Source organism: Pristiophorus japonicus, chromosome 32, assembly GCF_044704955.1.
Source record: "Pristiophorus japonicus isolate sPriJap1 chromosome 32, sPriJap1.hap1, whole genome shotgun sequence".
NCBI classification, from domain to species: Eukaryota; Metazoa; Chordata; class Chondrichthyes; family Pristiophoridae; genus Pristiophorus; species Pristiophorus japonicus.
The window spans coordinates 8,900,069-8,923,625 of record NC_092008.1 but is presented as its reverse complement, the minus strand read 5'-3'; the positions used below and the strand labels follow the sequence as shown (position 1 = coordinate 8,923,625).

Genomic DNA, 23,557 nt, shown 5'->3' with positions numbered 1-23,557 from the left:
TTTAGTCATCTCTCCCTAATATCTCTAAGATCCAGACCTAACTCCTTTTTTTTAAAATTAAGGTTGGGCCTCTACTCATTGGAATTCAGAAGAATGAGAGGTGATCTTATGGAAACGTATAAGATTATCAGGGGGCTCGACAAGGTGGATGCAGAGAGGATGTGTCCACTGATGGGGGAGACTAGAACTAGGGGGCATGGTCTTAGAATAAGGGGCCGCCCATTTAAAACTGATGAGGAGGCATTTCTTCTGAGGGTTGTAAATCTGTGGAATTCATTGCCTCGGCTGTGGAAGCCAGGACATTGAATAAATTTAAGACCGAGATAGAGTTTCTTAACCGATAAGGGAATAAGGGGGCGGGCAGGGAAGTGGAACTGAGTCTATGATCGGATCAGCCATGATCGTATTAAATGGCGGAGCAGGCTCGAGGGGCCATTTGGCCGACTCCTTCTCCTGTTGTGTTTATTAACTGGATTGAGGGTGAGGGGGGGGTGGGAAATGATGATGAGGTGACGTTAACATGTTATGTTTTTTTTTTGTGGTGCAGATAGCAAGGCAATTGTGGATGGGAACCTAAAGCTGATCTTGGGCCTGATATGGACCCTCATTCTCCATTACTCCATCTCCATGCCCATGTGGGACGAGGAAGACGATGAGGCCAAGAAACAGACCCCCAAGCAGAGGCTGCTGGGGTGGATCCAGAACAAGTTGCCCGAGATGCCCATCACCAACTTCAGCCGTGATTGGAAGTCTGGCAAGGCCTTGGGTGCCTTGGTGGATAGCTGTGCTCCAGGTAAAGACCCCTTTGCTCGGACTCCCACCCACATACCCCATCTCCCTAGAATGGGTGGGGCAGAATTGCCCCTCCCCCCAAAAAAAAAACTCGACAAAGTCTGTCACTACCAACAATGGCTTTGCCACAGAAGGGAGGTTGAGGGTACTAGTGTATGAAAGGTCAAATGACTAAAGGCCAGGGGGTCGAAGGGAAGAATGCTGTCCATCGTCTGGGAATTTGCCTCATTCCACTTTTGGTGATGCATTTAGAAAGGGTAAGGCACTTCGGCTGGGGGAGGCATGCACTTGTGCTGGGGTACATAACTTTGGCCGTCCCTTGCTTCTGTCGCTTCAGGAAGTCGAAGTGGATCGAGTTGCAAAGTCATTGAGGCCTTGGGACGGGTGGTTCCAGTGACCCATTCCTGTGATACTTCAGGGTGTGGCTTATCCTCCAAGCGGACCAATCATACACAAAGGGTGGGGCTTGGTGGCCATTTTTTTTGCAGTACAAATAAGCACTTCCTATTAAGGTGGCGATGCAGATTTTTGAGGGAGTGGGCGGGGAAGTGGGCCTGAGTCCATGATCGGATCAGCCGTGGGATCGAATGGCGGAGCAGGCTCGAGGGACCGAAAGGCCAACTCCTGTTTCTTGTGTGGAGGGCTCAAAGGGTTCGAATGGCCTACTCCTGCTCCTATTGTTATGGAATGTCCCGTGGTCTATATCTAAGAATTGGGAGCAGGAGTCGGCCATTCGGCCCCTCGATCCTGCTCCGCCATTCAAGTTGATCTTTGACCTCACTCCACTGTTCCACCTGATCCTTCGTTTTTTTTTTTTTCCCCCCCCCCCCCACGAGTCCAAAAATCTATCGATCTCGGCCTTGAATATACTCAATGACTGAGCCTCCACAGCCCTCTGGGGCAGAGAATTCCAAAGATTCACCCCCCTCTGAGTGAAGAAATTCCTCATCTCAGTCCTAAATGGCCAACCCCTTATCCTGAGACTGAGACACCCCTGGTTCTAGACTCCAGCCCGTGGGATGTGTCTACACGAGGGAGACCAGAAGCTGGCCGGGGGGGGGGGGCATGGGTACAAGGTAGTCACTAATCAATCCAATAGGGAAAATACCTTGCATTTTTATAGTCATCCGGTGGCCGTGAATGGCGTGAAGAGCTTAACAGCCAATATATTACTTTTTGGCACTGTTGCAATTTGGGAAATGCCAATTTGCACACAGCAAGCTCCCACACAGCAATGTGATAATGACCCAGATCATCTGTTTGTTCTGTTGGATCGAGGGATAAATATTGGCCCCAGGACACTGGGAGAGCTCCCCTGGTCGTCTTTTTAAAATAGTGACATGGGATCTTTTAGCCCACTTGAGGAGGGAGCAGATGGGACCTTGGCCCCTCTGACGGTGTGGCGCTCCCTCTACTAACCCCTCCGACAGCGCAGTGCGGCGCTCCCTCTCTACTAACCCCTCCGACAGCGCAGTGCGGCGCTCCCTCTCTACTAACCCCTCCGACAGCGCAGTGCGGCGCTCCCTCTACTAACCCCTCCGACAGCGCAGTGCGGCGCTCCCTCTACTAACCCCTCCGACAGCGCAGTGCGGCGCTCCCTCTCTACTAACCCCTCCGACAGCGCAGTGCGGTGCTCCCTCTCTACTAACCCCTCCGACAGCGCAGTGCGGCGCTCCCTCTCTACTAACCCCTCCGACAGCGCAGTGCGGTGCTCCCCCTCTACTAACCCCTCCGACAGCGCAGTGCGGCGCTCCCTCTCTACTAACCCCTCCGACAGCGCAGTGCGGTGCTCCCCCTCTACTAACCCCTCCGACAGCGCAGTGCGGCGCTCCCTCTCTACTAACCCCTCCGACGGTGTGGTGCTCCCTTTTTTTTTTAAAAAAGTGAGCACACAAAATCCAGGCGGACAAGTCTCCAGCAGTGGGATTTGAATCCACAACCTTCTGACTCGGAGGTGAGTGCAGCCCACTGAGTCACGGTGGACACGAGCATTTGGCGAGAAGTTTTTTTTTTTTTTTGCCCAGAGGGAGCGTGGACTGGGAGGCTATGCAGCTGGAGAGGGAGCTGTGGCGTACTGACATGGGCCAGTTTCAGTTCTGGCCGCTCCTGAATGAACACTGAATGCCTGAGTTCGAAAGCACTCTGGCGGAAAATCTAACTATGTAACCTTTTCTCTTTTTTTTTTTAAATTTTCTTTTCCCAGCCTCCTGATATAGTTAGTTAAGGTACTAAAACTTTGCCTGGTTCTCATCAATGTCTAAAAATAAACCGTTTCTTTTTTTTTATGTTGAAATTTTAGCAATGGGGCCAAGCCATGCCCACTCTCTCTCCTCCGAGTGGAATGTTCAGGACTGCCAAGAGAGCTCTGGTTTAACACGCAGGGTTTATATTGCCGGGGGAGAGAGACTGGTTTTAATTGCCGCCTGTGTTTCATTTCCCTCCCGGTTATTAACGGCTGCCGCACACCACCATAGGCGCTTTCAGTCGGAGATTGAGCATTGCATTCGTATTGCGCCCATGAAGGAACGGCCGATATGTTTCTCTTGCGCTTTTCACGACCGCTGGGCGTCTCGTACGACATGGGAGCAGGATTCAGCCCCTCGAGCCTGCTCTGCCATTCAATACGATCACGGTTGATCATTGCCTCAACTCCTGCTCTGTGACACTTTTATTACGTGGCGGCTTCTTCTCTGCATCCGAATTTGGGCCAACACATTAAGAACTAGTTGGTTTATTAGCAGTGGTTCAGCGATCACGCGACACATTAACGGTTCATCCACCTGGCTCTCTAGCGCCTGCCCCATCGTGGATCCCCCCCTGAACCCAACGGGCTGGGGTTTTATGGAGTCTTGTGGACATCACGTGACTGGCTAAGCCACTCCCCATTCAACAGCTCTACAGACCCGTGAGCAATTATTGGCACACACCTTTCGCCCACACAAGGAAGTGGTGGTTCTGTTGAGTTCGGGGAGAAAGCGATTGGCCTGGATCCATGGCTTGGCTCCTGGCGTGAAGTTGGGAGGGAGGTGTCTCTACTGACTGGAGGAGCAGTGTTGACTTGTCTTTTGTTTTTTTTTTTCTGTCTAGGTCTGTGCCCGGACTGGGAGACCTGGGACGGTAGCAAGCCTGTCGACAATGCTCGGGAAGCCATGCAACAGGCTGATGATTGGCTGGGGATTCCACAGGTATGTTGGCTAAATCGGGCCGGGAAAGTGAGCAGGAGGGGCGCTACTGGGGGAGCGCCGCACTGTGCTGTCGGAGGGGAGGTACAGAGGGAGTGCTGTGCTGTTGGAGGGGGCAGTACTGAGGGAGAGCTGCACTGTGCTGTCGGAGGTGCGGTACTGAGGGAGCGCAGCGCTGCGCTGTCGGAGGGGGCGGAACTGAGGGATCACCGCACTGCGTTGTTGGAGGAGCGGTACTGAGGGAGGGAGTGCAGTGCTGCGTTGTTGGAGGGGCGGTACTGAGGGAGCGCAGCGCTGCGTTGTTGGAGGGGAGGTACAGAGGGAGTGCTGTGCTGTTGGAGGGGGCAGTACTGAGGGAGAGCTGCACTGTGCTGTCGGAGGAGCGGTACTGAGGGAGGGAGCGCAGCGCTGCGTTGTTGGAGGGGCGGTACTGAGGGATCACCGCACTGCGTTGTTGGAGGAGCGGTACGGAGGGAGGGAGCGCAGCGCTGCGTTGTTGGAGGGGCGGTGTTTCAGTTGAGGCGTTGAACTGAAGCCCTGACTGTTTTGATCTGGCAGGTCATCACCCCGGAAGAGATCCTGGATCCGAATGTGGATGAACATTCCGTCATGACCTATCTCTCTCAGTTCCCCAAAGCCAAGCTGAAGCCTGGAGCCCCGCTCCGCCCCAAACTCAACCCCAAGAAGGCCCGGGCCTACGGACCAGGTCTGTACACGAGGCGTCTTTCTCTCTGCCCACTGTCGTGTTGTTCTCTGTGTGTCTCTGTCTCTGTCTCTGTGTCTCTGTCTCTGTCTCTGTCTCTCCCCGTATTTGAAGTGTTCTTTCCCTGTTCCTGTGCAGGAGTTGAGCCGACGGGCAATGTGGTGATGAGGCGGTCAGAGTTCACCGTGGAAACGATCAGCGCCGGGCTTGGTGAGGTGCTAGTCTATGTCGAGGACCCAGCAGGCCATCGGGAGGAGGTGAGATGCTCACAATGGTGCCTGTTAAGATGGCTGTTCTCCCCTCCCTCCCTGGGATCCGGGTGTTTGCAGTCTCAATCAGAGCTGGCACTGCCCTGTTCCCACGTTGTGCCCGCCAGACATCTGTTGCCTGTGTGTGGTACAGTGTCTATATGGCTCCGATTGTCACTACATTCCTCATCACTGATTGCAAACAGTTGATGGGACGTTTGCCCACTTGTGTTACAATTTACTGAAATGTCTTCCATGTTTAAGGGATTACATGACTGAGAGCGTACAACACACCCAGGCCATTCAGCCCCACAGATTCATGCTGTTCCTCAGCTTGTCCAGCCTCTCTTTAAATGCATCGATACTATCCACCTTGACCCCTCCCTGTGGCAGCGAGTTCCACATTCTCACCGCTCTCTGGGTAAAGAAGTTTCTCCTGAATTCCCCATTGGGTTTATGTCTGTCATTGATGACCCCCTAGTTGAGAGTCGCAAAGTTACAGCACGGAAGAAGGCCATTTCGGCCCATCGTGTCCTTGCCGGCTGACCAAGAGCTACCCGGCCTAATCCCACTTTCCCGCTCTGGGTCTGTAGCCCTGTGGGTTACGGCACTTCAAGTCTACATCCAAATGTGGTGAGGGTTTCTGCCTCTACCGCCCTTTCAGGCTGAGAGTTCCACCCCAGACCCCCACCACCCACTGGGTGAAGACATTTCCCCTCAAATCCCCTCTAAACCTCCCCCCCCCCCCCATTACTTCCAATCTCTGCCCCCCTGGTTGTTGACCCCTCTGCCAAGGGAAACAGGTCTGTCCTATCCACTCTATCCAGGTCCCTCATCATTTTATACACAATTAAATCTCCCCTTGGCCTCCCCTGTTTCAAAGAAAACAATTCTAGCCAATCCAATCTTTGCTAAAATTCTCCAGTCCTGGCAACATTCTTGTAAATCTCCTCTGCACCCTTTCCAATGAGACCACATATTTCCAATTCTGGATCTCTCCCACAAGTGCAAACCTCTTCTGTCTGTCCTATCACAAACCTTCATAATTTTAAAGACCTCCTATCTGTTCACCACTCTTTTTTTTTTTTCCAGAGAAGAGGCCCCAGTCTGTTCAATGTGTGACTATCAGCAGTGGCTAATGCATTGTCTCCCATTAGACCGTAACATAAATAGGAGCAAGAGTTGGCCATAATGGCCCCTCGAGCCTGCTCAGCCAATCAATAAGATCATGGCTGATCTGATCTTGGCCTCAACTCCCTTCCCTGCCTGCTCCCCATTACCCTGGACTCTGTTATCATTCAAAAATCTGTATCTCCACCCAATATATTCAATGTCCACAGCTCTCTGGGGCAGAGAATTCCACAGATTTACAACCCTCAGAAGAAATTCCTCTATCTCAGTCTTGCATGGCCGACCCCATATTCTGAGGCTATGCCCCCTAGTTCTAGATTCCCCCACGAGGGGGCAACACCCTCAGCATCGACCCTGTCCAGCCCCCCTCAGAATCTTGTACGTTTCAATAAGATCACCTCTCATTCTTAATTCCAATGAGTACTGGCTCAACCTTTCTTCACGACCACTAATAAGACACACACACACATGCAGTAGACACCTCAAATCGCTGGAGAAATACCACCAACGCTGTCTCCGCAAGATCCCACAAATCCCCTGGGAGGACAGATGCACCAACGTTGGCGTCCTCGACCAGGCCCAACATCCCCAGCATCGAAGCACTAACCACACTCTACCAGCTCCGCTGGGCAGGGCCACATTGTCCGCATGCCCCGACACGAGACTCCCAAAGCAAGCGCTCTACTCGGAACTCCTTCACGGCAAACGAGCCAAAGGTGGGCAGAGGAAACGTTACAAGGGACCACCCTCAAAGCCTCCCTGATCAAGTGCAACATCCCCACCGACACCTGGGAGTCCCTGGGCCCAAAGACCAGTCCGCCCTAAGTGGAGGGAGTGCATCTGGGAGGGCGCTGAGCACCTCGAGTCTCGTGGCTGAGAGCATGCAGAAACCAAGCGGAAGGAGCGTGTGGCAAACCAGTCCCACCCTCCCCTTCCCTCAACCACTGTCTGTCCCACCAGTGACTGGGACTGTGGTTCCTGTATTGGACTGTTCAGCCACCTGAGGACTGTGGCAGCAGGTCTTCCTATGATAAGACAATTAATTTTTACATCTTTGTGTTCTGTGTAGGCAAAAGTAACAGCGAACAACGATAAAAATCGCACCTACTCCGTCTACTACATTCCCAAGGTAGTGGGACTTCACAAGGTAAGGCGACAATAGATTTTGGAAGAGGCAAGTCCGACTGTAATATTGGCCAGTGATGTGTCTCCCAGTCCCAATGCTAAATGGAATATTCTAATGGGAGCCAAATTGCAGTCGGAGGCATCCTCCGACCCGAAGCACTGTTGACACATACCTGGCGGTCCCGGAGGAACGTAGGATTGCGCTCGGAAGCCCAGTTTCGCAGCCCCGGAGATGCGTGCGATCTGCCGGATCTCGGTACGGCGTTTCTCTGCGCATGCGCGTCACGCTTCGAGGAGGTGTCGTTGTGCCCTCCCGAGAGGCCGTGATTTTTCGGCCCAATGTCTCTGGTGGGGTTTTCCCCCTCCCCCTCGGGCGATGCTCAAAATACTCTGCTTCCCCCCCCCCCCCCACCAGGACAGCGTCGTGTCGCAAGTGGTCCTTCGCTCGGCAAAGGGCCGCAGATCATGTCCTTGGATAGTTGACCATTATTACTGTGAAACCCCCCCCCACCCCCCCTGCTCCATGCACACTTTGTGGTGCTGACTATCCAGCAGGAATGAGACTTTATCTCTCCACCCCCCCCCCCCGGCTATTCATGGTGGCTGTGTGGCGGTGGCAGGAGATGCAGATGGGAATTCACCGAGACTGGGGTGTGAGGAGGCTCGAGTGGAGAATAAACACCAGCACGGACCAGTTGAGCCAAAGGGCTTCTTTCTCTGCTGTACACCGGCAAACTTTAGTCGCTGACTGCCCGTCCTAAAGCTGTTGGGAGCAACGTAACGTACGAATCAGGAGTCGGCCATTCGGCCCTTCGAGCCTGCTCCGCCATTCAATACGATCATGGCTGATCCGATCATGGACTCCGCTCCACTTCCCTGTCCACTCCTCCAAAACCCTTCACTCCCTGATCACTCAAATCTGTATCTCCATCTTGAATATATTCAGTGACCCAGCCTCCACAGCTCTCTGGGGCAGCAAATTCCACAGATTCACCAGAAGAAATTCCTCCTCCTTCTCCATCTTAAATGGGCGGCCCCTTCTTCAGAGACTATGTGCCCCCTAGTTCTAGATTTCCCCCCACGAGGGGAAACATCCTCTCTGCATCTACCCTGTCCAGCCTCCTCAGAATCTGATACGTTTCAATAAGATCATCTCTCATTCTCCTCCACTCCAATGAGTACAGGCTCAACCTTTCCTCATAAGTTAACAAGTTTAAGCAGGGAGGTCCTGCTGCAACTGTACAGGGTATTGGTAAGGCCGCACCTGGAGTACTGCGTGCAGTTTTGGTCACCTTACTTAAGGAAGGATATACTGGCTTTGGAAGGGGTACAGAGACGATTCACTAGGCTGATTCCGGAGATGAGGGGGTTACCTTATGATAGATTGAGTAGACTGGGTCTTTACTCGTTGGAGTTCAGAAGGATGAGGGGTGATCTGATAGAAACATTTAAAATAATGAAAGGGACAGACAAGATAGAGGCAGAGAGGTTGTTTCCACTGGTCGGGGAGACTAGAACTAGGGGGCACAGCCTCAAAATACGGGGGAGCCAATTTAAAACCGAGTTGAGAAGGAATTTCTTCTCCCAGAGGGTTGTGAATCTGTGGAATTCTCTGCCCAGGGAAGCAGTTGAGGCGAGCTCATTGAATGTATTCAAGTCACAGATTTTTAACCAATAAGGGAATTAAGGGTTACGGGGAGCGGGCGGGTAAGTGGAGCTGAGTCCACGGCCAGATCAGCCATGATCTTATTGAATGGCGGAGCAGGCTCGAGGGGCTAGATGGCCTACTTCTGTTCCTAATTCTTATGTTCTTAACCCCCTCATCTCTGGAATCAACCGAGTGAACCTTCTCTGGACTGCCTCCAATGCAAGTATATTCTCCCTCAAATATGGAGACCAAAACTGTTAGGTCTTCAGTTGCTCTAATAATGACTCCACGACAATGTGTTGTGCTTGAACTGTAGTGACCTATGTCCTTTACTGATAACAACTCCAGAGTGAGGATCACACCTGGTGGCCTGCCTTTTATACTCTGCCTGGCACACCTGTACAGGTAACCTGCAAGTCTCCCCCTGCAGTACCCTCTGCTGGCACACCTTGATAGTACAAGCAGTTGCCATGTAGGGTACATGCCAGACTGCATGCAGTCCTCCAGGTGTGGCCTCACCAATACCCTGTGTAACTGTGTAGCAAGACTGCCCTGCTTTTATGCTCTCTTTCTCTCCCCCCCCCTTGCAATAAAGGCCAACATTCCATTTACCTTCCTGATCACTTGTACCTGCTTACTGACTTTGTCATCTCCGTCTGCCCCCGCTCCCCAGGTGACTGTCCTGTTTGCTGGTCAGCACATATCCAAGAGTCCCTTTGAAGTGACGATCGGGAAGGCACAAGGAGATGCCAGCAAGGTTACCGCTCAGGGTCCTGGTCTGGAACCCATTGGGAATGCCGCTAACAAGTCCACATACTTCGACATCTACACTGCAGGTAAGAGCGAGAGAGAGAGAGAGAGAGAACAAACACCAACTCTGGACATCTCCAGAACGTTGCAACCCCCAGCAGTCCCTGGTCTGGTCGAAGAATCCGAGCATCTCTGGGCCCCCTCCCGTGCCAGACAGCCCATCACACCCCTGTCGGCCCTCGGCGATCCAAATAGTCCCACTCACCGCCTGCTCTTTGTTCCTGGGATGTGGGCATTGCTGGCAAGGCCGGCATTTATTGCCCATCCCTAATTGCCCCTTGAGAAGGTGGTGGTGAGCCGCCGCCTTGAACCGCTGCAGTCCGTGTGGTGAAGGTGCTCCCACAGTGCTGTTGGGGAGGGAGTTCCAGGATTGTGACCCAGCGACGATGAAGGAACGGCTGATATATTTCCAAGTCGAGGGATGGTGTGTGTGTGTGACTGGGAGGGGAACGTGGAGGTGGTGGTGGTCCCATGGACCTGCTGCCCTTGACCTTCTAGGCGGGTAGAGGTCGCGGGTTTGGGAGGTGCTGCCGAAGAAGCCTTGGCGAGTTGCCGCGGTGCATCTTGTAGACGGTGCACACTGCTTTCCCCACAACCCTGCAATTTTTTTTCTCTCTCCATCCAATTCCCGGTTTGAAGGTTACGATTGAATCTGCTCCCACCGAGCTTTCAGGCAGCGCGTTCCCGATCACAACTCTCTGCGTCAAAACATTCTCCCCGTCTTCCCCCCTCTGGTTCCATCACCAGTTATCGTCAATCCTGTGTCTCTCCTGGTTACCCAGTCTCCTGTCTGTCTCCTTCCCTCCTTTTGCTCTGTGTCTCTCTCCTTCCCAATGTTCGCTCCCTCTCCCTCCCCAGTGTTGTGCTCTCTGGCTCTGACCTGTCCCCTCCCTCTCTCTCTCTCTCTCTCCCCAGGTGCAGGTGTGGGAGATGTTGCGGTGACTGTCACTGACCCCAACGGGAAGAAGGACACCGTGGAGATCCAGCTGGAAGATCGGGGTAACAGCTCGTATCGCTGCACCTACACCCCCACCATCGAGGGGGCCCACACCATCTACATCACCTTCGCCGGAGGCCAGATTCCCAAGAGCCCGTTTACCGTCACTATAGCTGAAGGTAGGCCGGGACCTGCTGGGGGTGTGGGGTGGGGTGGGTGGGGCTGTTGCCATCAATGATCTGGGGGTCCCTTTTTTAATGTCGAGACTGAGCGAGAGATTTTTGTTGGGGAAGGGTATTAAGGGACACTGAATCGCGGTGGCAGATGGCCGTTGATGCATTCAATTAGACCACGGACTATTTGTAACCGGCTCGAGGGGCTGAATGGGCCTCCTCCTTGTTTGTTTCTGTAGACTGGGTTCCTGGTGTGACCCTGAGCAATACTCCGCTGGAGGTTACCTCCATGCTCCAGTTAGATGTTTTTGGTTTTGTCCTTGGGCTGGGGAGAATGTAAATCCTGGCGTGTATGCAGATGAAGAGGTGCTCTGGTTTGGCCTTGATGACCCGACCCACCCTCCCTCCCTCCAGGGACCATCAGGTTTCCTGAAGAGCACCCATTTGGACCAGTTCCTGCATGGATTGGGTGGGACAACGTGAATCGGAGCAGGAGTCAGCCATTTATTAAGATCGCTGCTGATCCGACCATGGACTCTGCTCCACTTCCCTGCTCGCCCGTTACCTGCGTTAATCCCCACCATTTGAGATTTGACCCTGGCGCTACCCGTACTGGTCCTAACCCCTCTTCTTCCCCCCCCCACCCCCTCATCCCAACACCACGTTGACGAAAAGCCAATAACCAAAAAGATGGATGTCTGGCCAATTGACCCTCGGCCCATCACGTCTCAATAATCTTTTCCCCGGTCCCACTCTGACTCCGTCCTGTCTCTTACACCTGTCCCAACAAAGCTCAACGCAAGCTCAAGGAGCAGCACCTTTTCCTTCAGGCATTTCACCTGAAGGACACAAAAAATGGGAGCAGGAGTCGGCCATTCGGCCCCTTGAACCCGCTCTGCCATTCAATGTTGTGTATGCAATAAAGGTTCAAGCTGAGTACTGTAACTGAACAAGATACAACTAGTCTCCTGCTGTATTTATGCCCAAAGTGCCTGACTCTCTCAATGGCTGGCCTTTTATACCAGAGCAGTACCTTGTGCATGCTGCTCAATGGCCTCCAACAATGATGCCATCTGGTGGCTACAAACAGCTTGTACGTACATGACAAATAAGATTGCGGCTTATCTGATCTTGGCCTCCATTCCACTTCCCCCATTAAACCCTTCACTCTATTATTCAAAAGTCTCTCTATCTCTGCTTTTAAATATATTCAATGACCCAGCCTCCACCGCTCTCTGGGGCAGAGAATTCCACAGATTCACCAGAAGAAATTCCTCCTCATCTCCGTTTTAAATGGGCGGCCCCTTATTCTAAGACCATGGCCCCGAGTTCTAGTCTCCCCCATCAGTGGAAACATCCTCTCTGCATCCACCTTGTCGAGCCCCCTCATAATCTTATACCTTTCGATAAGATCACCTCTCATTCTTCTGAATTCCAATGAGTAGAGGCCCAACCTCCTCAACCTTTCGTCAAGTCAACCCCCTCATCCCCAGAATCAACCGAGTGAACCTTCTCTGAACTGCCTCCAATGCAAGTACATCCTTTCGTAAATAGAGACCAAAACTGCACGCAGTACTCCAGGTGTGGCCTCACCAATACCCTGTATAACTGGAGCAAGACTTCCCTGCTTTTATACTCTATCCCCTTTGCAATAAAGGCCAAGATTCTGGTAAACCTACACTGCACTCCCTCCAAGGGAGTTGGGGCTATGTTAACCACGATAGTCTTTGTAGCAACTCTCGTCATTGTAGAATAAAGCCAAGTCTTCCCTTTGACCACTTAGTGATCACCAGTTGATTTTGTAACCACCTTCACCTGTTTTATAGGAACAGTTTCTGTCTGACTCAGCTTTGGGGGTTTTCAACTGTTGGGTCAATGAGTTTTGCCTTCATGTATGATTACCAGCATGTTAATCCTCTTTTTTTTTTTCTCTTTCCTACTCAAGCTCTGATCTCTCTTGGCTTCTCTCTCCCCTCTGCTCAAACTGTCTGCTTATCTCTTGGGAGCTGGATCCAATCTGTCTGATCATCTCCCAGCTGGTTGACCTTTGACATCTCCCCTCCTGCTGACCTTGACCCACTGAGATGTGGACTGTCTGACCTTTTTTCCAGTAAGTTTGAACTAACCAAAAATGAGCCCTCTTCTCTTGATCGATCAATATCCTTCTTCTGCGGTCCAGAGATACCTTTGTTGGGACTGGAGGAGGCTGTTCAGCCTGTTCCCCCATTGGACAAACTCCCAGGTATGACTTTCCCCCCCAACCAAAACCCTATCCTTCTATCCAAAAGATGATCTAGCCATTGCTTGATGCCTTCCATGGAATGAGCCAGCTCCAATGCTCTATCCTTGGGCTCTTGAGGTGATTTGTGATGGAGACTCCTTCCCCCAAGGCACACTTCTGCACCTCTCTAACCCCTCCACACCGTCATCCCCAACCAAATCAAGATGGGCTCTCTGTCCACCATGATTTGGAGCTTGGGATGATTGAACATAACATGAGATAGGAGCAGGATTTGGCCCCTCGAGCCTGCTCCGCCATTTAATACGATCATGACTGATTCCGATTATGGACTCGGCTCCACTTCCCTGCCCACCCCCTTATCGGTTAAGAAACTGTCTATTTCTGTCTTAAATTTATTCAATGACCCAGCTTGCACAGCTCTGAGGCAGTGAATTCCACAGATTTACAACCCTTGGAGGAAACTCTTCCTCCATCTCAGTTTTAAATGGGTGGCCCCTTATCCTAAGATTATGCCCCCTAGTTCTAATCTTCCCCATCAGTGGAAACATCCTCTTGGCATCCACCTTGTCGAGCCCCCTCATAATCTATGTTTCGATAAGATCACCTCTCATTCTTCTGAATTCCAATGAGTAGAGGCCCAACCTACTCGACCTTTCCTCATTAGTCATAAGAACATAAGAATTAGGAGCAGGAGGAAGCCATCTAGCCCCTCGAGCCTGCTCCGCCATTCAACAAGATCATGGCTGATCTGGCCGTGGACTCAGCTCCACTTACCCGCCCGCTCCCCGTAACCCTTAATTCCCTTATAGATTTTTAACCAATATTGCGATTTGAATACATTCAATGAGCTAGCCTCAACTGCTTCCTTGGGCAGAGAATTCCACAGATTCACAACCCTCTGGGAGAAGAAATTCCTTCTCAACTCCAGTTTTAAATTGGCTCCCCTGTATTTTGAGGCTGTGCCCCCTAGTCCTAGTCTCCCCGACCAGTGGAAACAACCTCTCTGCCTCAATCTTGTCTATCCCTTTCATTATTTTAAATGTTTCTATATCATCCCTCATTCTTCTGAATTCCAACGAGTAAAGACCCAGTCTACTCAATCTATCATAAGGTAACCCTTTCATCCGTGGGATCAACCGAGTGAACCTTCTCTGAACTGCCTCCAAAGCAAATATCCTTTTGTAAATCTGGAAACCAAAACTGCACGCAGTACTCCAGGTGTGGCCTCATCAATACCCTGTATAACTGTAGCAAGACTTCCCTGCTTTTATACTCTATCCCCTTTGCAATAAGTCGAGTATTGAGTGCCCCTGAGCCATTCCTTGGGAGTGGGAGGCTTGGCAGGACTTCCAACATTCCCGATGACCAACCAACCTTCTCCCATTCCAATTGGTGACCCCCCCACCCTTGCTCCCTTGTCCTATCTGTGTGCTTATCTTGCTCCCTCAGTAAATCTCAAACGCCCCACCCGACTCCCATCAAATGCCTCCCTTTCTACTTGGTGGTCACAGAATAGAATCAGAGAAATGTACAGCACGGAAGGAGGCCATTTTGGTCCAAGAGCCATCCAGGCCTAATCCCACTTTTGAGCTCTGGGTCCGTAGCCCTGTGGTGTTACGGCATTTCACAATTATACAAGTTGAACCATCCTTATCCAGGACCTGGCCTGTTCCAGACAAGGGGTGGTCACGTTAAATTGGACGGTACAGGTACTGAGCAAGTGGGTAGTGGGGCTGGGAGTGCGGCAGAGAGATCATGAGTGGGGGGGGGCGATTGCGGGAGTCGGCAGTGAGAAAGGACTTAAATTTGTTCATGTCCGAGTTTTGCACATGCCCCATCCTGGTGGCCGAGAACGGTTCTGGATCAGGGAGGTTCCACCTGGTACCCTTTAAATGTTGGTGAGGGTTTCTGCCTCTACCACCCTTTCAGGCAGCGATTCTGCCCCAGACTCCCACCACCCTCGGTGAGGAAATTGCCCCTCAAATCCCCTCTAAACCTCCCCCCTCCAATTACTTTCACTCCTTGACCCCCCCCCCCCCCCCCTGCCAAGGGAAACTGGTCCATTCTGTCTGCTCTAGCCAGGCCCCCTCATAATTTTATGTACCTCTAAGGTCTCCCCTCAGCCTCCTCTCCCATGAAGCTGATGACTGCTCGCGAGGACCTTGTTTAAAACTTTTCCCCCTCGTCGAGAACCTCCGCTCATAGCCTCGAGGAGCTCGGTCGCCTCTCTTTCGAACAGTGCTGACTTGTGAGGCGGCCTGATGGAGGTCTATAAATTGGTGCAAGGGTTGGATAGAGTTCCTGTTGGTGGATTGTTCCAGGTGGGACAAATTGGGGAGGGTCAAGGGACCGTGGGTTTAAGCTGTGCAAGAGCGGGAATGGGCTGGGTGTCGGCGAGCCTCTGGGATGCGTTGATGGCTACTGACTCTCTCCATCTCTTCGCGAGGGACCGGTTCCTGATTGGGGCCGCGATGGCCTCCGCGAGGAGGCAAGTGTCTTTTTTTTTTTCTAAATTATTATAGAGAACCCGTGCCCATGTTGCCATTGAGCTCACGCCCCTCGTGGACCGCTGTGGCAATGAAACTAATGTAAATACTATAAGGTTCCTGTGCCAAAGTCACCGTTTCTGTTGGAGCCATCGTGTGGAGTGTTAATGCCGTAAGAATGTATCACATTGGCGACGAGGATTTCTGGACTTCCTCTGAAATTTTTGTTGGGTGTCCCAACTGACACGGGGGGGCTTTGAGAGTTTCTTTGTTTTGCAGAACGTATCACATATCAAAATCTATCGCCTATGATTGGCGGGGGGGGGGCCAGGCTGGGAAGTATTTAGTCATGATGAGGGGTGCGGGCTTTGATGGACCAGTCGATCTTTTGCCGAGCATTTTTTTTCTCCCTCTTCCTCCTGCAGCTTGCAATCCCACCGCCTGTCGTGCTGTCGGGCGTGGCCTTCAGCCCAAGGGCGTGCGCGCAAAGGAGACAGCCGACTTCAAGGTGTACACCAAAGGCGCAGGGAGCGGGGAGCTGAAGATCGTTGTGAAGGGACCAAGTGAGTAGTTTTTTTTTGTCCAAAGTGGCGTTCGGAGGGGGTCAAACCGAGGGGGCACAGTGGGTTCGGTTTACTTGGAGGGAGGGGATCGAGAGTTCTTCCTGGCGTTCTGGGGCCGATATTTATCCCTCAATCTAACACGACTAAGGTTCTATATAAATGCCTGCTCTTGCCTTCACCTTTTTACACTGGGAGATGGGATAAGCACAGGAGTCGGCCATTCGGCCCCTCGAGCCTGCTCCGCCATTCAACAAGGTCACGGCTGATCTTTGACCTCAACTCCCCTTTCCCGCCCGATCTCTTGCTTTCCCCTCGACCCTCAAAAGTCTGTCCATCTCCGCCTTGAATATACTCAACGACTGAGCCTCCACCGCCCTTTGGGGCAGAGAATTCCAACGATTCATCATTGTCCGAGTGAAGAAATTCTTCTTCCATCTCGGTCCTAAAATGGCCGACCCCTTATCCAGAGACTGTGTGACCCCTTGGTTCTAGACTCCCCAGCTCGGGGGGAGGGGGAGAAACACCCTCCCTGCATCTACCCTGTCAATCCCCCTCAGAATCTTGTAGGTATCAATGCGATCACCTCTCCGGGCTGACACACTCGACTTCAGACAATCTACTCCATCTCCTCCATAAGACGAGCCTCTGGAGTTAGTCTGGTGAACCTTTGAACTCTGACCTCTGACCTCTGATGCAAGTATATTCTTCCTTGGCTTGGCCTTGATGATTCCCCCCCCCCCCCCCCACCCCCCGCCCCACAGTCCTAGTAACCTAATGCTCAGATATATGGCCCTCAGCTTGGGGTGGTGTAAGATTTCTAAATCTCTGGCATTAAATTGACAGCGAGACGGTTCTCAAACAATTCTGAAGTTTATTTAAAAACACACACGTGCCCATTTATCAGTTATCCTGTGGATCTACCTTAGTTACAACAATGAGGTTATGATAACTATATACTTTTCTCTGGCACAGCATAGGGCCTGCTGCTTGGTCTGTAGAGGGAGGTGTGCTTAAGGAGAGCAAACTGGCTTGAGTTTTTATATGTAATATCCAAGTTTGCAGATGACACTAAGTTGGGTGGCGGTGTGAGCTGCGAGGAGGATGCTAAGAGGCTGCAGGGTGACTTGGACTGGTTGGGTGAGTGGGCAAATGCATGGCAGATGCAGTATAATGTGGATAAGTGTGAGGTTATCCACTTTGGGGGCAAAAACAGGAAGGCAGAATATTATCTGAATGGCAGCAGATTAGGAAAAGGGGCGGTGCAATGAGACCTGGGTGTCATGGTACATCAGTCATTTGAAAGTTGGCATGCAGGTACAGCAGGCGGTGAAGGCAAATGGCATGTTGGCCTTCATAGCGAGAGGATTTGAGTATAGGAGCAGGGAGGTCTTACTTCAGTTGTACAGGGCCTTGGTGAGGCCTCACCTGGAATATTGTGTTCAGTTTTGGTCTCCTAATCTGAGGAAGGATGTTCTTGCTATTGAGGGAGTGCAGCGAAGGTTCACCAGTCTGATTCCTGGGATGGCAGGACTGACAAATGAAGAAAGACTGGATCGACTAGGCTCACTGGAATTTAGAAGGATGAGAGGGGATCTCATAGCATATAAAATTCTGACTGGACTAGACAAGTTAGATGCAGGAAGAATGTTCCTGATGTTGGGGAAGTCCAGAACCAGGGGTCACAGTCTAACGATAAGGGGTAAGCCAGTTAGGACCGAGATGCGGAGGAACTTCTTCACCCAGAGAGTGGTGAACCTGTGGAATTCTCTACCACAAAGTTGTTGAGGCCAATTCACTAAATATATTCAAAAAGGAGTTAGATGAGGTCCTTGCTACTAGGGGGATCAAGGGGTATGGCGAGAAAGCAGGAATGGGGTACTGAAGTTGAATGTTCAGCCATGAACTCATTGAATGGCGGTGCAGGCTAGAAGGGCCGAATGGCCGCCTCCTGTACCTATTTATGTTTCTATCCCTTGCTTTTGGAGGAACAATGAACTCCAGGTTTGGACCTTGGTTCCGGGGCAGTTCCTTATTGGCTCTCCTTACTCGTGTCTGCTGGACTGGCCCAGCCATCCCTTGATTGGGTTTAATGGCTTTCCAATTAACACCATACGCAAACGCCATGCTGCTGGTCTGTGAGCTTCCATTTTGAATCTTTCAAAACTCTTTTTGTGTAGTCTACACTTTCAACATTTATACATACACAGAATCAATTTTATTACTGAACACTTTTTTTTTTTAAATTCTTAGTTTGGGTGGGGGGGGTGCAGGAAGAGGGTACATGGGGTGGGAGGGGGGGGGGGTGACACAAACCAGGTTCAGAGCTACCTTGAAACTGCTAACCTTGTACTGCTTCTCCAACAGAAGGTCTTGAAGAACTCGTGAAGCAAAAAGATTTGGGTGATGGAGTCTACTCTTGTGAATACTACCCCAACTCCTCCGGGACGTACACTGTCTCCATCACTTGGGGCGGTCAGCATATACCCCGGAGGTAACTTTTTTTCACTAGTGTCAAATAGGAGCAGGATTCATCCCCCTTGAGCCTGCTCCGCCATTCAATATGATCGCGGCCCATCTGATCATGGACTCTGTTCCACTTCCCTGCCCGCTCCCCATAACCCTTCACTCCCTTGCTCACAAAATCTGTATCTCCACCTTTTTAAATATATTCAATGACCCTGCTTCCACAGCTCTCTGAGGCAACAAATTCCACAGATTTGCAATCCTCAGAAGAAATTCTTCCTCATCTCTGTTTTTAAATGGTCGGCCCCTTATTCTAAGACCATGCCCCCCTAGTTCTAGTCTTCCCCATCAGTGGGAACATCCTCTCTGCATCCACCTTGTCAAGCCCCCTCATAATCTTATACGTTTCCATAAGATCACCTCTCATTCTTCTGAATTCCAATGAGTAGAGGCCCAACCTTTCCTCAAAAGTCAACCCCCTCATCTCTGGAATCAACCGAGTGAACCTTCTCTGAACTGCCTCCAAAGCAAGTATATCCTTTCGTAAATATGGAAACCAAAACTGCACGCAGTACTCCAGGTGTGGCCTCACCAATACCCTGTATAACTGGAGCAAGACTTCCCTGCTTTTATACTCCGTACCTTTGGCCTTCCTGATCACTTGCTGTACTTGCATACTAACCTTTTGTGTTTCATGCACAAGTACCCCCAGGTCCCACTGTACTGCAGCACTTTGCAATCTTTTTCCATTTAAATAATTTTTTTTTCTGCCAACATGACCTCACTCTTTCCAACAGCCTTAATTATTTCTTTTGTGGCTTGGTGTCAAATTGGTCTGTTTCGCCTTGTAACAGCTGTGAAGTGTTCTGGGATGTTTCACTATGTCAAAGGCGCTATATAAATGAATATTGTAAATAATTTTGTGAACTTTCTACTGTGGGGGGTGGGGGGGGAAAGGGGAAGAGAAAGTAAGGGGTTTATTCCAAGTTTGCTGGAACTGAGTCCGTGTTCTCCTGTGTCTCCACAGCCCGTTTGAGGTGAAGGTTGGGTCTGAAGCTGGAACTCAGAAGGTCAGAGCGTGGGGGCCTGGTCTGGAGGGAGGAATTGCTGGACAATCTGCTGACTTTGTGGTGGAAGCCATTGGGACGGACGTTGGAACACTGGGTGAGTGAGCGTGCAACGATCGAGAGAAACTGTTCCCTCTAGTGGGGGGAAGTCCCCTTCAAATTCGAGCCAGGCCATTCGGGGGATTATGTCAGGAAACACTTCACACACAGGGCAGTGGGAATCTGGAACTGGGGGGGTGCTGGCTGTCAATTGAAAATTTAAAGACTTGAGCTTGATTTGAGTAAAGGGTATTGAGGGTTACAGAACCAAATGGAGGCAAGATCTAGATCAGTCATTGCACAGTAGAACAGGCCCGAGGGGCTGACTGGGCCGCCTCCTGCTGCTATGGTGACTCTCCGAGGGGCTGACTGGGCCTCCTGTTGCTGCTATGGTGACAGGCTCCGAGGGGCTGACTGGGCCTCCTGTTGCTATGGTGATAGGCTCCGAGGGGCTGACTGGGCCTCCTGTTGCTATGGTGATAGGCTCCGAGGGGCTGACTGGGCCTCCTGTTGCTATGGTGAGGGGCTGACTGGGCCTCCTGTTGCTGCTATGGTGACAGGCTCGAGGGGCTGACTGGGCCTCCTGTTGCTATGGTGACAGGCTCGAGGGGCTGACTGGGCCTCCTGTTGCTATGGTGATAGGCTCCAAGGGGCTGACTGGGCCTCCTGTTGCTATGGTGATAGGCTCCGAGGGGCTGACTGGGCCTCCTGCTGCTATGGTGACGGGCTTGAAGGGCTGATTGGGCTTCCTCCTGTTGCTATGGTGACAACTGGGCCTCCTGTTGCTATGGTGACAGGCTCAAGGGGCTGACTGGGCTTCCTCCTGTTCCTAATTGTAATGTCTAAGTGTGTAATGTTTGTAGCTCCACAGTGTGGATGTGGGCATATTGTGTACTGTAACTGCAGAGTTAATAAGCAGGAGGTTCCGGAGACTTCTGAGCTGTTTGCCATGTTAGAAAGCTGTGCTCTGCGAATATACCACACTGATATAACTGGCTCGAGGGGCTGAATGGGCCTCCTGTTGCTGTGGTAACAGTCGATGTTCTCTCCCTGATGGTAGGATGACTAACCTGTGTCTCTTCCACCTCGCCCCTCTCTCCTTCCGCCCGATAGGTTTCTCGGTGGAAGGCCCATCTCAGGCCAAGATTGAGTGCGACGACAAGGGAGACGGGTCATGTGACGTGCGATACTGGCCCACCGAATCCGGGGAGTATGCCGTTCACGTTCTGTGTAACAATGAGGACATCAAGTACAGTCCCTTCATGGCTGACATCAAATCTGCACCGGCCAACTTCAAACCGGAGAAGGTAAGGAAGGGGGGGAGGGGGGTGCAGGAGGACAGAGGGGAGTTCAGAGCCCTGGAGCGTAATCACATGGGGAGCTAACGTCATTACGAGGCCCGGACACAACAGCACAGGCCTTCAAAGCGAGGCAGGACTAACCAGAGATGGTAGCAAGAGGCCTGAGGATAAACCACTTTCTCTGGAGGGGCATAAGAACACAAGAGACGGGAGTCTGCCACCTGGCCCCTCGAGCCTGCTCTGCCATTCAATTCGATCGCGACTGATCCAATCATGGACTCTGCTCCACTTCCCCGCTCGCTCCCCATAACCCTCGACTCCCTTATCGCTCTCAAATCTGTCTATCTCCGCCTTCAATATATTCGATGTCCCGGCTTCCACAGCTCTCTGGGGCCGAGAATTCCACAGATTTACAACCCTCAGAAATTCCTCCTCATCTCAGTTTTAAATGGGTGGCCCCTTATTCTAAGACCATGCCCCCTAGTTCTAGTCTTCCCCATCAGTGGGAACATCCACCTTGTCAAGCCCCCCTCATTATCTTGTTTCGATAAGATCGCCTCTCATTCTTCTGAACTCCAATGAGTAGAGGCCCAACCTCAACCTTTCCTCGTAAGTCAACCCCCCTCATCTCTGGAATCAACCGAGTGAACCTTCTCTGAACTGCCTCCAAAGCAAGTATATCCTTTCGTAAATACGGAGACCAAAACTGCACACGGTACTCCAGGTGTGGCCTCACCAATACCCTGTATAACTGGAGCAAGACTTCCCTGCTTTTATACTCTGTCCCCTTTTGCAATAAAGGCCAAGATTCCATTGGCCTTCCTGATTACTACAACAAACCAGTCCCACCCACCCTTGCCCTCAACCACTGTCTGTCCCACCTGTGACTGGGGCTGTGGTTCATGTATTGGACTGTTCAGTCACCGAACTCCTTTTTTAGAGTGGAAGCAAGCCTTCCTTGATTCCGAGGGCCTGCCTATGATGATTTGCTGTACCTGCATGCCAACTTTTTGTGTTTTGTGCACAAGGGGGCCCCCCCAAATATTTAGGACAGAGATAGAGGATAGACCAGGCATGTCATGGATGCTCTCTGGCTCACTAGTCGTGCCCTTTGATCCCAGATGTGGGGGGAGGACCTCTGGTTAACGAAAAGACATCACCTCTGATTGCTGGTCATGTGTGTGCATTACCCAAAGGGTCTTGGCATGTTTTAAACATAGAAACATAGATAACAGGAGCAGTAGTTGGCCATTCAGCCCCTCGAGCCTGCGCCATTCAATCTGATCCTCTATCCCAACACCATATTCCTGCTTTCTCCCCATACCCCTTGATGCCCTTTGTGTCTAGAAATCTATCCATCTCCCTCTTAAATATATTCAGTGACTTGGCCTCCACAGCCTTCTGCGGTAGAGAATTCCACAGGTTCACCTCCCTCGGAGTGAAAACATTTCTCCTCATCTCGCTCCTAAATTTCCTACCCCGTATCCTGAGACTGTGACCCCTTGTTCTAGACTTCCCAGCCCCGGGGGGAAACACCCTCCCCGCATCCAGTCTGTCCAACCCCGTCAGAATTTTATACCTTTCAATGAGATCCCCTCTCATTCTTCTAAACTCCAGTGAATACAGGCCCAGTCGACCCAATCTCTCCTCATACGGCAGTCCTGCCCTCCCAGGAATCAGCCTGGTGAACCTTCGCTGCACTCCCTCCTGTGGCAGGTATATCCTTCCTTGGGTAAGGAGACCAAAACTGCCCTCAATACTCCAGGTGTGGTCTCACCAGGGCCCTGTACAACTGGAGTAAGACCTCCTTGCTCCTGTACTCAAACCCTCTCGCAATGAAGACCAACAGACCACTTGTCGTCCTAACTGCTCGCTGCCCCTGCATGTTAGCTTTCAATGACTGGTGTACAAGGACACTCTGTACATTGACACTTCCCAAGCCATCACCATTTCAATAATACTTTTGTTAAGGAGCGGCGGTTTTGAGCATCATTCGATACAGCACGCGATGGATACATTTGGTGGCAGAAGCAGTGCACGATGGGATGGCCCCTAGAATGGACAGATATTGAGGCAGACTGGTGGTCTCCCTCCGTTTGCTCGTTCCTTGCGCTGCTGGAGTTCGGCCGAACAACTCCATGGGGTCCACCTCCGAGGAAACCCGTCCCTCCGTCCCTCCCTCGGCTGCCGGTTGAGGGAAGGGGAGGGTGGGACTGGTTTGCCGCACGCTCCTTCCGCTGCCTGCGCTGGGTTTCTGCGCGCTCTCGGCCACGAGACTCGAGGTGCTCTGCGCCCCTCCCGGATGCACTCCCTCCACTCGGGGCGGACTGGTCTTTGGGCCCAGGGATTCCCAGGTGTCGGTGGGGGATGTTGCACTTTATCAGGGAGGCTTTGAGGGTGGTCCCTGTAACGTTTCCTCTGTCCACCTTTTGGCTCGTTTGCCGTGAAGGAGTTCCGAGTAGAGCGCTTGCTTTGGGAGTCTTGTGTCAGGGGCATGCGGACAATGTGGCCCTGCCCAGCGGAGCTGGTCGAGTGTGGTCAGTGCTTCGATGTTGGCCTGGTCGAGGACACTAATGTCGGTACCAGTAACAGCTCCCTCCCATCCTCCATGAGGTCGTCCTATTCCTTAGCTCTGTTCTAAATACCA

At 51.7% G+C, this 23,557-nt stretch overlaps 1 protein-coding gene across 1 annotated transcript in view; it reads left to right on the top strand.

The window, feature by feature from the left end:
- LOC139240457 (filamin-A-like) overlaps positions 1 to 23,557 on the top strand; it is a 144,614-nt gene that overhangs the window by 49,013 nt on the left and 72,044 nt on the right. Inside the window, 11 exon segments of the mRNA XM_070868991.1 lie at positions 548 to 793; positions 3,880 to 3,977; positions 4,533 to 4,680; positions 4,816 to 4,934; positions 7,126 to 7,203; positions 9,503 to 9,665; positions 10,555 to 10,755; positions 15,903 to 16,040; positions 18,405 to 18,531; positions 19,531 to 19,667; positions 20,723 to 20,916. Coding sequence (XP_070725092.1) covers positions 548 to 793; positions 3,880 to 3,977; positions 4,533 to 4,680; positions 4,816 to 4,934; positions 7,126 to 7,203; positions 9,503 to 9,665; positions 10,555 to 10,755; positions 15,903 to 16,040; positions 18,405 to 18,531; positions 19,531 to 19,667; positions 20,723 to 20,916 — 1,649 coding nt within the window.